The sequence below is a fragment of the Anolis carolinensis genome, chromosome 3 (genome assembly GCF_035594765.1).
Source record: "Anolis carolinensis isolate JA03-04 chromosome 3, rAnoCar3.1.pri, whole genome shotgun sequence".
Lineage (NCBI taxonomy): Eukaryota > Metazoa > Chordata > Lepidosauria > Squamata > Dactyloidae > Anolis > Anolis carolinensis.
This window is the reverse complement of record NC_085843.1, coordinates 230,961,387-230,977,601: the sequence shown is the minus strand read 5'-3', so window position 1 is coordinate 230,977,601 and position 16,215 is coordinate 230,961,387. Positions and strand designations below refer to the sequence as shown.

Genomic DNA, 16,215 nt, shown 5'->3' with positions numbered 1-16,215 from the left:
CAGAGAGAATTAAGGGCAAATGTCTGTGGAGTGTGTGTGGTATGTGTGTGCTTATTGTGCTCTCAACATAGTGACCGGACATACTCGATACTATTTTCATACCTGCTGTCCTTGGCAGGTCAGCTCCTTCTGCAAAGCATACTGTTGGCATGATGAACCAAACTAAGCTTCCATTTTGAAGTTTGTTAAGCTAAGACGATTAAGATTTATCCCTCTCCCAACTTTTCCAGAAACTAAGTACCGTGGGGAATATATTCTTCTCATTTGATGTCAGTGGAACTATAGAGTGCAACTTGGGGCTGTTACAAAGACTGAGAAAATGGGAATAATTGGGTTATTAGGAATTAATTGGGCTGTTAGGAATTGTGGGAATTGAAGTCCAAAACACCTGGAGGGCCAAAATTTACCCATGCCTGTCTTAAACACTTCTCCCCAACACAATATGTCTGTGTTCATCCAGAAGACAGTATACCTTAAGATGTTGTAGTTACCAAGCTAACCATAACATCACTACTTCTCTTTCTTGAGAAATGTGTGGCTTTCCAGCTGTTCTTGGAAAATAGGATTTTTTCTGTTGTATTGGCTAAATAGTTTTGGCTAAACAGACCAACAACATCTGAAGGGGGCTACACTTTGCCCATACCCCTGGTTTAAGAATGCCCAAACACACATTTTGGTGTCTAGAATGTTAGCCCTGTTCCTGGGAATATTTAAACTGCTGATTCCAAAAATGGCACCAGTTTTCCCATATCAGCTCTAGAGATACAGAACATATGGCATCTACCAGTCACCATCTGCTTGCCCATAGAAAGCCACAATAACTATACCTAAGAAACTAGTGCTTGTACTAGTTGGATAGATTGGATAGATCCAATGCAATTTTATGAATCAGCACCCCAAGTAACCCCAAGAACAGGCCTAAAAACCAAGACACCAAGAAGGTTTTTTTTTATTGGCCTATGTTATTTTAATACAAGTAGTGGTATGGTGGTTTGACATTGGATTATGACTCAGGAGATCTGGGTTTCAAGTCCATTTTCAGCAGTGATAACTCACTGGGTGATCTTGGGCAGATCATGTGCTCTCAGTCCCAGAAAATTTTGTGATAGGATCACCATAAGTCATAAATTGCCATATTTACTCAAATCTAAAGCTGACCTTTTTGGGCTAAATTACATCGCTAAAATTGAGGCATACATATTTGACGACACGTTAGAAATCGCACATCTAAACCCGCCTGCTTTGGTGGCAATAAATCCCAGCAGGGGATGGAGGAGGAAGAGGCAGTGATAACCATGAATGGCGGGAAGCTGATGGTGATTGCAAAAAGGCTGGTGGGAAGGCCTAACAAAGGGGCATGGCTTCCTGCTAGCCCAGTGTTTCTCAACCTATGGGTCCCCAGGTGTTTGGGCCTACAACTCCCAGAAATCCCAGCCAGTTTACCAGCTGTTAGGATTTCTGGAAGTTGAAGGCCAAAACATCCAGGGACCCAAAGGTTGAGAACCACTACACTAGCCTTTTTGCAGCCACCACTGCCTCACATTACATATAACAACAAATCCTTTTTTCTTTTCTTTTCTTTTCTTTTCTTTTTTTTTTTGCAATGCACACCTTCAAATGAGGTACACATTATATTCAATGGGACATTATACTCAAGTAAATATGGTGCTTCAAGACACACAAGATGATTAGTAACCATGCTCTTTAGGGATGATCCGAGTAATCAACACAACATTTGTGACATGCCATAATGGCTGAGGAGGATGGGAGTTGTCATCTTGCATAGTCTATTTTTAAAAAACACATGGTTGGAAAAAGCTGGCTCACACGTGTTACTCATGATGGTCCCCACCCCTCTCCCACAACAAAGAATGTTCCTTCTGGGATTTTGTGTACAGTGATATATATACATCTCTGTACTCCCCAGAAATAATGAAATGGTATTGGCCTTTTAAAGAAAGATCAGTGGTTTCACTTACATGCAATTTGTGTAGATTTAATTAATTAAAACTCATATGAGTAATTGGCTAAGACTTTTTAATTGGGTGACAAGCCCTAATTAAAAAAAGCTCAAATCCGGAGGCCTTAATAAATTAAGCAAACTTCAGCACTGCCATCATATTTTATTTATCAAGTCCTTAAAACTACTAGGTGCTGCACAATAAATATTTTAAAAGACTACTTCTACCCTTTGGGTTCACAATTTCAAATTGACCAATGCATTATGATGGATGAAAGGAGTAGGTGGGTAGGAGGGGGGATTGGAGAAGAGAAAATGCAGTTTATACATGTTGCTTATTTTGTGCATTGATTTTTGGTCAGTAGTTTGAAGATCCGTGTGCAATTCTGTCAGCTTAGCTGATCTGGCTCTGCCTGGATGGAGCATCTCTTAGGAACCATTACGTAAGGTGCTGCTTTGTGGAGGCAGAACACACTGTAAGTTTTATAGTTAGATGGTTTTTTTTACTGCTTTGTGGAGGACAACAAAAGCTTGGATCAGTTGTAAAAATGGATCTGCTGTAAAAATTAGTTGTACTTTTTACAACTAATCAGTTAGGGTTCCGGGGCCCCCAAAGTAATTAGTTACCACTGGAGTTTCATTTTCTATGGAAGGAAAATGCTTTCCCATTTCTCAGAGACAACCAGAGTAGTTACTTTTTAGTTGCTTGGGGATCTGAATGCCACAGCTTTCTGATTTGTAATACAAAGTACATTCTCCTGTCCACTTTATCATTGCCTCGAAATTCACAACAGAAAGAGAAAGCAGCAGAAGGTACATATAGTAGAAACCAGCACTTGAACGATATGACTTTTCTTCTGCCTCATCTAGGGAGGGCACAGTCCCATAACTGTAGAAGTAATTGTTATTGCATTTACATCACAGAAGTAGTGATATTGAGTCAAAATATCATTATACCTTTATTATTGGAAAAAGAAATTGAACACAATAAACATCTTTGAAGGGGCCACTTGTCTCACACCAGAAGCAACATGCCTCAATTCGCCTCTGACACGATTTAAAAAAACCCTGAGTTTTGGGCTGGTGAACCCTCCTGCTTGCATTCTCTCCTACTCACAATACCTTGTTAAAAATTTCCAGGCAATGTCCATATATTTCAGGACTCTAAATTCCTGAAAACTACTGCAATGCCTATAGGATACTGGCATTCTACAGAAAGCTGCCCAAATATGGTTAATGTTTTTTTCCTTTTGGTGGCTAGGAGGCATGTTGATCATAAGATGCTCCCTCATAGGAGAGCCAGTGTGGCAGAGTGGATAAATCAGAGCATAGAGTTCTGGGGTTTTGTATGTGTAGAATAGTTCGCTGTCTGAACCATGCCTGAAAAAAATTGTGTGCTACAAAGCTTTTATTTTTTATTTCCTTGCACTGCACCCTGATCCTTCTTGCTAACTGGTTGAGGGACCCAGTAACTTTGCAAGTGAGGGCAATATGATACTGAGTCTACCAGGATGATGTAATACATAGAGTATTGAGGTCATACTTAGGAGGCTTGGATCAATGGGTACATCTAGACTGTAGAATTAATGCAGTTTGACACCAATGACTCAATGCTATGGAATCTGGGATTGGTGAATCATCAGCATTTCCCCTCCCCCCCAGAGGAGATTAAAAAAACCTTGTAAAACTCCGACCCCCATGATTCCACAGAACTGAGCAATGGTACTTAAAGTGGTATCAAGCTGCAATCATTCTACAATGTAGATGCACCCTATATCCCTGTTCTCAGAGACAGCATGGGTTTGCCCCTCTCTTTCAGATTAACATGCTCTATAGGGTGATTGTAAAGATAAAATTCCCTTATCTCCTTGGAAGAAGGGCAGGTCCATACATATCAAACAAATCTGCCCCCACTATCTGCATGATAGTTGGTCATCTCAACCTATTTTACATTAGAATCAAGTCTTGATCTAATCATCCTGTGAAAAATGTGCTCATTAGTGACATCATGTGAAAAATGTCCCTGTATCGAGACAGTGTTATCTAATACAGTATATAAGCAAGCATTTTAAGATTATACAGAAAGCTTTAACCCTTGATACACAAGGTAAACATTCTTCAAAATTGATTTGTCTGGATTGTTGTTGTTGGAGTTTTGTTTTATTTTTTGTCACAGAAGCTCATGTACTTGAATAGAGACAAAAGGCCCTGCTTAAGTCAGTCAAGAGAGGTTTTGCTGTTCTCATTCAGAAATATATTTGTCTAACATGTACTTTCTTACTCCAACTTCTTCCAAACTGGTGAGGATGCCTTATAAATGTCCTTCCTTCCTTTTTCCACAGGAAACTACTGGAGGGGCATTCAGATAAGACATGGCATTATTTGGACTTTCTTTTGTCTGTAAATCCTTTATGGAAATGTCCAAATGCCATTTCCTGCCTCTGTTTTTTGCATCATTTTTCCATGGGAATCTAGAAAAGCCGAGCTATGTGTGGACTGGTGACTTATGTGGATGCTGCACAAGAGTAAGCTTGCACACAACTTGTAGGTTTAGCATCCATGAAGGCAGTAGGTCACATACATCGTTTATGGCCTGTATTCAACCTTAGGAGTTATAAACTGGGCAGTCTTACACAGAGGTACAGGTATACTACAGTTAAAGAGTAGATGTGCTCCTCAGCACTATGTTGTCACTGGAAAAATTAGTACCAAAGGGCAGGAAAAACATGGAAAGGATAAGGAAAAGGAAGTCCAGACAATACAACAAAAGAGAAACACAGTTCTATGTTTATTCAAAGCTAACAATGTGCATGCATGAAATGAAACAGCCAGGTCAGGTAAACTTTGCACAAGTGAACAAGAAACATAAGAAATTTCAGAACCTGCAGTAGGTTTGGCTAGAGGAGAACCCCATTATTTCCAGCTCAAGCTTTCTTGCGTTGTTTATTGTAGTTATATATTCAGCACTGAAAATATGTTTCTCTTTCCCTCTTCTATCCCAGCGTCAATGCTACTAGAATCATAGAGTTGGGAGAGACCACAGGGGCCATCCAGTCCAACCCCTTGCTGTGCAGGAACACACAATCAAATAACTCCTGACAAACGGCCCTCCAGCCTCTGTTTCAAAGCCTCCAGAAACACCCACCACACTCCGAGGCAGCATATTCCATTGTCAAACAGCTCTTACCGTTAGGAAATTCTTCCTAGTGTTTAGGCGGAATCTCTTTTCCTTCAATTTGAATCCATTGCTCTGTGTCCTAGTCTCCAACGCAGCAGAAAACAAGCTTGTCCCCTTCTCAGTGTGCCATCCTTTCAAACACCATATTTAAAACACAACAGTCGCCCTTTCTTAGCCTTATTTTGTCCAAGCTCAACATAATCAGCTCCCTCAGCTGTTCCTCATAGGGTTTGGCTTCTAAGACCTTTTGCCATTTTAATCACAGTTCTCTGGACTTATTCTAGCTTCTCAATATCTTTCTTGAATTATGGTGACCAGAACAGGACAAAGTACTAAAATGACTTTCCAACTAAATCAGTGGTTCTCAACCTGTGTGTTCTCAGATGGTTTGGCTTTCAACTCCCAGAAATCCTAACAGCTGGTAAACTGGCTAGGATTTCTGGGAGTTGTAGGCCAAAACATCTGGGGACCTACAGATTGAGAACCACTGAACTAGACAGTGGGAAGGGTACTGAAGTGCATTAGAAGACTTTGCAGTAGAAAGGAGCTTCTTTGTCACAAGTTGTTTTTTTGTGATCGCCTTTGGTTTTTTGCACAATCCATAGTATGGCTAACTCTCTTTCTTCCAACATCAAGCAACAGCTGTGGTGTTAGTCAAGTAGTGAATCAACTTCAGATTAAAGTCTGAACTTCAAAAGAGCCATGCATTTTCAACTCCTTGGATTACATCTTTAAGATGAAGTCCAAGGGGTAGTGCATGCACTTCAAAGTGCCATCAGCTATTGTTGTCATGCCACTTTTGCATCTTTGATCCAGTGCTTATTTCTGTTTGAAGCTTTTTGTATGTAATGCTATTAATAAATGACACAACCAAATCAGATGCCTCTGTTTTATATAATGCCTACCTTCCTAAGGATGTCAGGAGTGCCTTTATTTTTTTTAAAAAAAGAAAAAAGACAACTATAAAATTTTTGGATACAATAATTACAATTACTGTTTAGGATTTAGAGATACCAAATTAATAGAACTTATATAAGTGCGGACTTGCCAAGTTGACTATGTCAAGGGCACCAGTGATGTGTTCTTCTGGTCAACCCAGTTTTATTCACTTAAATGTAATTTCGCATGCGTAAAAGCAAACACAGATTACAAGCAACAGAGATTGGTAAAAACAGCAACTATTAAAACATCAAAAGTAGAACACTGTGTTTTAGATATCAGTTGAAGGCGTTGTATTTGGAACTCACACACTGTTGTAGTGAGAAATCTATTATTTCAATATGTTTTCACTTGTGTTTGGAAATGTTTTTCATTGGTTGTTTGGATTAGTTTTGATACTAGTATAAGCTGCCCTGGCAGTAGTTACACTAAAGGGTGTGGTCTGAAATACTAAATGAAAAAATAAAACATAGTGCAGTTCTGTATGTGGTCTATTTAAGCCCAACTGAATATCTAGTTGTTAGCTTTCTGTATTACACACACACACTTTAGTTTTTTACTTTTAAAACATAATTTTACTTTTGTAGTTTTGTATTCTGGTGCTATTTTGGTGTTTTAGTTTTCAGTGAGCTTTGCTTTCAGAAGGGAGGTACAGTATTTTGAATTGAGAATGTTATAATTTTTGCAGTTGGGAGTTTTATGCTCCAGGATGAAAGTGGTTTACATGTATACATTTAGGACAAATATGTAAAAATAAAAAGTTATAGTAAAATGAAGTAATATGTGTATGAGATCTTAGATTGGCATAACAAAATTATTCTCAGTTAATAAAATAGGAGACAACTCCATGCAGAGGCGGTCCAACAATGAGGCGAATTAGGCAGTCGCCTGTGGCGCAAAACATACAGGGGCGCAGTCGAGACTGCTTTTTCTGTTGATTTGTTGTAAAACATGATGTTTTGGTGCTTAGTTTGTAAAATCTTAATGTAATTTGATGTTTAATAGGCTTTCCCTTAATCCCTCCTTATTATCCAACATTTTCACTTATCCAATGCTTTTATTTTTCAGTGATTGGTTGGGGGGGGGGCGCCAAAATTCTGTTTGCCTACACTTGAAAAATACCTAGGGCCAGCTCTGACTCCATGGACAAACTTTAAGAGGTTACCTTAATGGTGGTGAGCTACCATGTCTAGTGGGCATGCTGGCTAGAAGATTCTGAGAGTTGTAGCTGAAAACTACCAGTTCACAGCTGTGTATTTATTATTTTGTGGGCTCCTTTTGAAAAAATAATATTAATATGTGAGGTGATGCGTTTTGTTTCTTATCAGAAAATAAGTTGCTGATAGGGGTGTGGACCAGAGATTTTGGGGGGGATTCAAGAAGAGGAAAATGATATTTCTGAGAGCTGCTTCTCTACATTGTATTTCTGTATTTAGAACTTGACAACCCACAAAGGGAAATAACCAGAAAAATGCTTCCATTTTTATAATACAGCATGGTAAATATGTGTGTCGGCTTGTATTATGTGTATCAACAAGGTAAATGCATTGGAGAAAAAGAAAGGATTTGTTTCCTGTTCTTACACTGAACTCAATATGTTTGAGGCCCAAAACTTCTCTGTTGCAGTTGGCTAAAACCTTGCAACCCAAACTTGGAAAAATTGCTTTTTGACCAAAGTAACTATGCAAATCTTATTATAACAGTGATGTGATGGCATTAGAGAAAAAACAAGCTGCTTATATGTTTACTCTGCCATTAGGTGGTATTATGAACCAGTTCTGGGGTTGAACACACTTTTGATATTTTAGGATCTGGGGTTTTTTTGGTCTGATTATCTGGCTGCTTCCTACAGAATTGCAAGCAACTGTGTCCTGGACTTTTGCAGTATCCTTGTTACTGTCACAGTTGTTCAGCCTGATACTGGTGCAGTTGTTGTCTTTAAAAAAAAAAAGCCCTAACAGCCTTTTCTCTTCTTGTTTCTTTTATTGCAGAAGATGCTGGTGAAGCAGCAGGACCGCCTGGAAGAACGTGAGCAAGACATTGAGGAGCAGCTGTACAAGCTGGAGTCTGATAAACGCCTGGTTGAAGTAACTCTGATTCTATCCCTCCATCCACTACTAAAACTAAAAAAAGGGTGTTGATTGCATTTACACACCGAGATTATCTGCTGTGAAATGGCTGCCTTGATAGAGGAACTTGCAAGAGAGAGTGCTACAGTCTTTGTAGCAATAATTTAACTCCCCATGGAAGATAAATACAAGTTTGACAAAAAATGGGCAGATAAGGTTTTTGTCTGTTGCAGGAGGGATGTGAAATATGTAGGCCCTCCAGTGTTCTTAGACTGCTGCTCCCATCTTGACCCACATAACCAGTGGTGAAAGATGATGGGAGTTGGAATCTAGAGGGCCACTTCATCTGGAGGGCCACATGTTCACTCACAAACTACAGTCCCTAAGCAAGCCATCTAGAACACAAAACTCCTATTGGTTAGACCTGCTCCCAAAAGATGTTGGTTCCTAGTATTTTGTGACCTGGTGCCTTTTATCCCTGTGAAACGGATAGAAACCAGGCTCACGGCTCTCTGTCCCCGCTAAGTAATTATAACAGGGTATAATTTGGATATAATTTTGGGTGCCCGGTATGATTTACTGGTTTCTATCAAAGTAGAACAAGGATATTAATTCTTGACTCCTGATTTTAAGCTCTGGATACCTTTCCCTATTAATTCCTTGAACAATTTCTCCCAACTTCCCAGGAGTCTGTCAAAGCAAAGCAAGTAAATATTCTTTAAAAATATAAAAGAGTGGAGGTGATACAAAGGGTCTAGGACAGGCATGAGCAAACTTTGGCCCTCCAGGTGTTTTGGACTTCAGCTCCCACAATTCCTAACATCCTACCAACTGTTAGGAATTGTAGGAGCTGAAGTCCAAAACACATGGAGGTACGAAGTTTGTTCATGCCTGGTCTAGGAGCAGCCCTCATGATAGTAAATAGATTTGTAGGTAAGCTAACTGGAGATATTTCCCCTCTTTCTTCCTTACCATTAGGAGAAGGTAAACCAGCTGAAGGATGAGGTGCGTCTACAGTATGAGAAGATGCACCAGATCCTTGATGAGGACCTACGCAAGACCATGGAGATCCTAGACAAGGCCCAAGCAAAGTTCTGCAATGAAAATGCTGCCCAAGTGCTCCACCTCAGTGAGCGCATGCAGGAGGCCAAGAAGCTTCTCAGCTCTGTTCAGGTCATGTATGACAAGACCGAGGACATCAACTTCATGAAGGTAACGTGAGGGTTGTTTGGGGAAAGGGAAGGGTTCAATGGAACACTTCCTTTGACAGTGGGATGAGGGAAGGATCTTATAGGTCCTTCGCATCTTTTGCTGATAACTTCATCGCAACAAGAGTTGTTTCAGACTAACTATCCTTCCATATGTGCTTCTCCCTCTACACTTCTGGATTGATGACCAGTATGATAGTAATTTGGAAGACCAGCTCAGTGACCTTCCTAAATGTATTTTTTAAAAGTCACTACCATTCAAATTACATTTTCTATCTAATGTAAGCTTGTACAGATGAGTTTATTTTGCATTTTACCACACTGCACTGCCATGAGCTCGATATACATGGCTAATTTTCCTTTTTGTCATGGTAGCTATAGATGATCAAACACTGCTCCAGGGGCAGAAGTTCAACTAAATTTTGTTTGGTCTTCTGTTTGGAGTAATTCTGTTTCCCAGGGAGGCTTCTTGCTCTTTCACTTGTGTGTTGGATATCCAAAAGCAAAAATGTGTTCTCATTATGTCAGTTTATTTGTAGGGTGGAACATTTAAATTACTGCTTCTTAATTACTAAATGAGTGGAAGATTTGATTGGTCAAGGGTGGGGTTTCTGTTACTGTGTATGTTGTTAACAGTCACAGTGGTATAGGTGGGAATGCCTGTCTATGTAGCAAAGAGATAAGGGTTAGGGTTATTTCACATCCCTGCTCTCAGCCCTTAAAATGTGATCCTGGACCAAACACTGTCTTTTGGTTTAACCTAGTGGTTCCCAACCTTTTTTTTTTTTGACCAGGGACCACTTTGACCAGATCTCCAACATTAGTACCAAAAGGGCTACAAATCTGTTTTTGGTCAACTTTAGATTCAGTTTATCTGGAGTGCTGATTCAGAAAACTACATTGGATAGACCAAATCAGCTCTAGTTTCTGATACAGATCATATGCCATCCAGTGGTTGCAGTTTGCTTGCCCACAGAAAACCACATTTAATAATATAGAGCTGATGTGGTCTATCCAATGCAGTTTTCTGAATCAGCACCCCAAATAACCCCAGGAACAGGCCTAAAAATGAAGACACCAAGGCACCCCTGTTTCCAGGTGCCACATAGAACGGCACTGCTTAGGGGAAAGGAGGAGGAGGAGAAGCAGCAGTTAGGAAGCTTGTTGTTGCCTCTTTTGTGGGTACTCAGCCTCTCCCCTCTTGAAATCCCTGTTGCCTTGGCACTAAGAGAGTTTCATGAGACCAGTCGCTCTTGTTGCAACGGTGTAGTAACTGTGAGGCTGCGGACCATATTTTAGTTCTTGGGGACCATTGGTGGCTCACAGACCACAGATTGGGAACCACTGGTCTAACCCATTTCCCACGTGAGTTGTTCAAATAAAACGGGAAAAGATATGTGTTGCTGCAAACTCTTCAGAGAAAAGAGATGGGCATGTTACAATCCAAAACATAATTATGGGTGAGTTTTTCTGAACACATGTCACATAAAAGTTCTGTGTAGCTCATAGATGGTAAGTAGTCTCTTTGACACCAAAGTAAAAGTCAGCAAGAATTAGTAGCTAGGTGACATAATCTTCAAATTACATATGAATTGTCCCAAACCAGGGAAAAACCCCTTTAAGGTCCAGGAGATGAGATACTTCATTCAGATGCTGGTTTTGGTAGCATGCCTTGGCGGGGGATTTCCCTTGCAGCTGGTGGTATGTAACCATAACTTGAACAGGTTTCCCCTTCTGCTTTCCCATGTTGTAGAGCAGACTAATGAATAAAAAGGTCATCTCAGACCTTGTACCCAGGGTACAGTTTTGCTCACCAACTCTCCTTTCTAATCTCTTTTCTAACATAGACCAGATGGCCCACTCCTCATTTTAAAAAGTCGAGATACCCTTGACCTCTAAAACAGTATTGTCTGTCAAAAAGAGGCTTTCCAAGTAAATCTCGGCAGCTGATTGACAGGGTATTTACACTCCACTGGAATATATTCCCCACATTTGGGCTGATTCATTATTGGCATCATTGTGCTTCAACAAGTATCCCAACCAAGCTACTAGAGCAGTGATAGAAAGCTATTGTCAAGGACAGAACGCCACAAGATTCAAAGTAACAGAGTTTATTAGATTACAGAACTCAAAAATGCCCGTAAAACACAAGGGCCAGGCAATTTTTGCCTTTAGGAGCAAAAAGGGGCAAAAGTAAATGTTCAAAAGATAAACCGGATTAAACCGGAGTTTAATCCGGGTAAAAACAAACTGCTTTCTTCAGCCTGGGTATAAACAAAACGAAAGCCAAGGAACAAAAGATACAAAGAATGCAACTAATTGGCAGCAGATTCCTCTCTGCTGCCAACACTGTTTTTAGAGTAACTTGCGTCGCTCCCACACACACAGCAGACAGGATTCCAACACGAACAAATCAGCCAGGGATTTTAGCAGTAGAGTAGACCAGTTCCGTTCCGTAGATCAAAGCCAGAAGCAGACGTTTGTAGTTTTTCCAAGTCCAAGAAGGGGGGAAGACAAGCCGTGGTCAGTTCAGTCCGAGTTCTCAAAGCAGGAGATGGCGTCCGTCAAGAAGACGACGGAAGGTCAAGCTAATAAGAGTAAGCACAGGTTTGCACAAACAAATGCCCACACAATCCCTCCCGCCGTCTGACCCTGGATTCCAATCAACTTACGTCTCAGCACAGGAAAGCACACAAGTCTTCAGGGAAGCGTCCCACACACACACACGAATCCCAAGCGTTTGCCCAGATTACCTTGCCCGACGCAATTTGCAATTGCTCCCAAGCCCCATTTTATGCCAGTTACAAATCCTCATCACTGTCAGCTGTCCTCCTTAACCCGGGCGTTTCCTCATCACTTTCCTCGTCAGAGCTGGAACACCTCTGACTACGCCCAACAGCATCTCCAGCTGTGGATCCCGTCCCATCCCTCCAGCTAAGCCATGGGTCTAATCCTGAAGGTCCCCATTCATCTTCTGTCCCATCATGGCCAGTGGCACCCAATTCCTCCCTTACCCGAGTCCAATCCATCTCGTCCTCCTCTGAGCTAACCAGCCCTTCCTCCATTCTCTCCGTAAACCCTTCGAAAGACTCTTCGTCAGATGGTGCTGCAAATATGTCTCGCAGTCTTTTTCTCTCTCGCTCCTCGAGAGTATCTGACTCTCGAGGAGTCTTACGCCCACGTCTGTCAGAAACAGAGCCATGAGGCTCAATCATAACACTATCCCCTCTCACAAAGGCCTCCTCCCCCGATGGCGGAGAAGTGGCAGTGATACCCTCCGCTATAGCACCACGACGACTAGAGGTATCAAGTTTCAACAGCGAACGATGAAAGACTGGATGGACCTTTAAACTAGACGGTAAACGCAAACGAAACGCAACAGAAGAAATCTTTTTAACGATAGGAAAGGGACCCAAATACCGAGGCGCAAACTTTCCCCCAGCCTGTTTAATATGTTTGGAAGATAACCACACCAAATCCCCTTCTTCCAACTCCTCCCCTGCCTGCCTGTGGCGGTCAGCCTGAGTCTTCTGCGTTGCCTTAGCTTCCAGCAGTAAGCGACGGGCAACATCATGCAATGCAGCCATTTCCGAAGAGCGGTACACAGGGTCCGAAGAGACCACATTGGTCGACGGCGCCACACCTCCCCGTGGGTGAAAACCATAAGTTAGCTCAAACGGCGTATGCTGACTAGACGTGTGCACCGCATTGTTGTAAGCAAACTCCGCCACCGGTAGCCACTTCACCCAAGCCGTGGGTTGATCTAAACAAAAACAACGCAGATACTGCTCTAAGAGCCCATTAACCCGTTCCGACTGTCCATCCGTTTGCGGATGAAAGGCTGAAGAAACGTTTAACTTAGTCCCCAAGCACTCATGGAAGTGTTTCCAAAAGCGTGATACAAATTGCGGAGCCCTATCTGAAATAATCACCTCGGGTGCTCCGTGCAAACGATAGATGTGCTTAGTAAATAGTAAGGCCAACGTAGGGGCCGCCGGAATGGTTGAGCAAGGAATAAAATGAGCCAGTTTACTAAATAAATCCACCACCACCCAGATACAAGTATAACCCCCAGACTTAGGCAAATCTGAAATAAAATCCATGGAAATGATTTGCCATGGCCTCTCCGGAACAGGTAGAGACGACAACAACCCTCTAGGGCGCCCAACAGGCGTCTTACTCTGCTGGCAAACGGCGCAGCTGTCACAAAAGCGCAGAATGTCTTGCCGCATCTTTGGCCACCAGTAGCTCCTGGTGATAAGCTGTACGGTCTTGAACCTGCCAAAGTGCCCAGCCATGGGTTCGTCATGGTGGGCTCTAATCACCTCCAACCTGAGGGCCCCCACTGGTACGTAAACCTGCCCCCTGCGCACCAATACCCCGTCTTGATCTTGGAGATGCGGCAGTATGGTACGGTTACCTGCTGAGAGCAGCATCAGTTGCTCCTGTGTCCACACATCATCTTTCTGAGCCTCAAGGATCTGGTCATGTAACCCGAGCTCATTATCTACAACACACAGCGAGGCAGTAGGCAAGATGGTCTGACATACTACCTGCTCATTGGTCTTAAATTCTGGCTTGCGGGATAAAGCATCGGCCCGCAAGTTTGCCTTCCCCTCCACGAACTGCACCTTGAAGTTAAACCTGGAGAAAAACAAAGCCCAGCGGATTTGACGCTGGTTTAACTTCTTTGCTGTTTGCAAGTGCTCTAAGTTCTTATGATCAGATCTGACCACGATCTGGTGCCGTGCCCCTTCAAGCCAGTGCCGCCACACCTCAAACGCCACCTTAATCGCCAACAACTCCTTCTCCCATATGGTATAGTTCTGCTCGAAGGGTGTTAGTTGCCGCGAGTAAAATCCACAGGGACGCAAGGTCCCTGAGGAATCCTTCTGAGACAATACAGCCCCCAACGCGTAGCTAGAAGCGTCCGCTTCTACCACGAACGGTTTGTCAACATCAGGATGGGTTAGTATGTTGTCCGATTGAAAACTAGACTTAAGTTGTAGAAATGCCTCGTGAGCTTCCCGCCCCCACACAAATGGCTGTTTCTTGCGCAGAAGCTGCGTCAAAGGTACCGTGAGCTTTGCAAAATTCGGAATAAACTCCCGGTAGTAATTAGCGAAACCTAAGAACCTTTGTACATCCTTCTTAGTCTTCAGCTCCTGCCATGAGTTGACGGCGTCAACCTTATGTGGGTCCATTTTAAGTTCCCTACCTGACACTACATGACCTAGGAACTCCACTTCAGGCACATGAAAGACGCACTTGGAAGCCTTGGCGAAAAGCCCATTAGCCCGCAGTCGGTGCAGAACCTGCTTGACATGTTGACGATGTTCTTTCTCGTCCTTAGAAAAAATCAAGATATCATCCAAATAAATCACTAAAAATTGGTCAATTAGGTCCCTGAACACATCGTTCATGAACCTCTGGAAGACCGCAGGAGCATTACAAAGCCCAAAAGGCATGACTCGGAACTCGTGGCATCCGAAACACGTGTTAAATGCCGTCTTCCATTCATCCCCTTCCCGTATACGGATTAAGTTATAGGCCCCCCGCAGGTCAAGCTTGGTAAAGACCTTAGCCCCTTGCACCCTTGATAACAGTTCCGAGATTAAAGGGAGCGGGTACCTATCCCGAATGGTGTATTTGTTTAGGATCCGATAGTCGCAGACCAGCCTAAGTTCCCCAGTCTTTTTGGCTACAAAGAATACTGGTGCCGCAGTTGGAGAACTAGATGGGCGAATAAACCCCTTGGCTAAATTTTCATCTAGAAACTCCCGCAAAGCTTGCCTTTCCGGTACAGTCAAGGCATACAGCCTCCCTGCTGGCAGTTTCGCACCTTCTGCCAACTTGATGGCGCAATCATATGGCCTGTGCGGTGGTAATTTGTCCGCTTCTCTTTTACAAAATACATCAGAGAACTCCCCATACTCAGCAGGCACTCCCTCCATATCAGAATGAGTAACATTTAAAGTGCAACAATCCTGCCTCTTTAAGATCACTTTACGTGTTGCCCAATCTACTTGTGGGTTTACTACAGCTAGCCAATCCATCCCCAGGATCACATCATATCTAGGCAAGCTCGTAATATCCCACACAAACGTTCCCGTTACTCCCTGCACCTCCCACGTTACTGCTGAGGTTTCCTGGTTAACCACCCCAGTCTCCAGCAGTCTCCCATCTGCTCCTTCCACCCACACGTCGCATGCCTTGCGCACTCTAGGAATGCCATGCTTCTTAGCAAACTCAATATCTACATAAGAGACCGTGGCTCCTGAGTCCAGCAGTGCCAAAGTAGAAACAAGTTCCCTTCCCCCAACAGATAATGTAATGGGTACGAAAACATGCTTCCTCCCCTCAGTTGACTGCTTGAGGAGCCCTAGTGCGTTGGACTCACGTCGCACTAGGGCTGGCCTTTTCCCGAAAGCTGGGAAGGTTTCACATTACAATTTTTGGCAAAATGCCCAGCATTCCCACAGTACAAACACAAGCCCAGCTGCCTCCTACGGCTCTTTTCCTCTGTAGACAGCTTTTTAAAGACCCCAAGCTCCATGGGCTCTTCCCCCATCACCACAGGTGCCCTGGTTACATGCATGGGTGGCGCACACATTGCTTTTGAATGTTTACGAGCCTCGAACCTTGCGTCTAAACGCAGCACCTTAGCTACTAAGGCGTCCCAGCTTTCAGCCGGCTCCAAGCGTGCTAATTCATCCTGGAGCATATCACTTAACCCGGCAGTAAATAAAAGCATGAATGCATTTTCCCCCCAATCCAGCTGGTGGCGATACAGGTTAAACTTATTTAAGTAATCCAAAACAGTCCCCTTTCCCTGTTTCAACCGATACAGAGCCCACCCAG

At 42.8% G+C, this 16,215-nt stretch overlaps 1 protein-coding gene across 7 annotated transcripts in view; it reads left to right on the top strand.

The window, feature by feature from the left end:
- trim8 (tripartite motif containing 8) overlaps nucleotides 1-16,215 on the top strand; it is a 96,493-nt gene that overhangs the window by 66,110 nt on the left and 14,168 nt on the right. For all 7 annotated transcript variants that reach the window (XM_008106559.3, XM_008106556.3, XM_008106558.3 and 4 more), the window contains 2 exons: nucleotides 8,069-8,164; nucleotides 9,125-9,358. In XM_008106559.3, coding sequence (XP_008104766.1) covers nucleotides 8,069-8,164; nucleotides 9,125-9,358 — 330 coding nt within the window. The remainder of the gene's footprint in view (nucleotides 1-8,068; nucleotides 8,165-9,124; nucleotides 9,359-16,215) is intronic.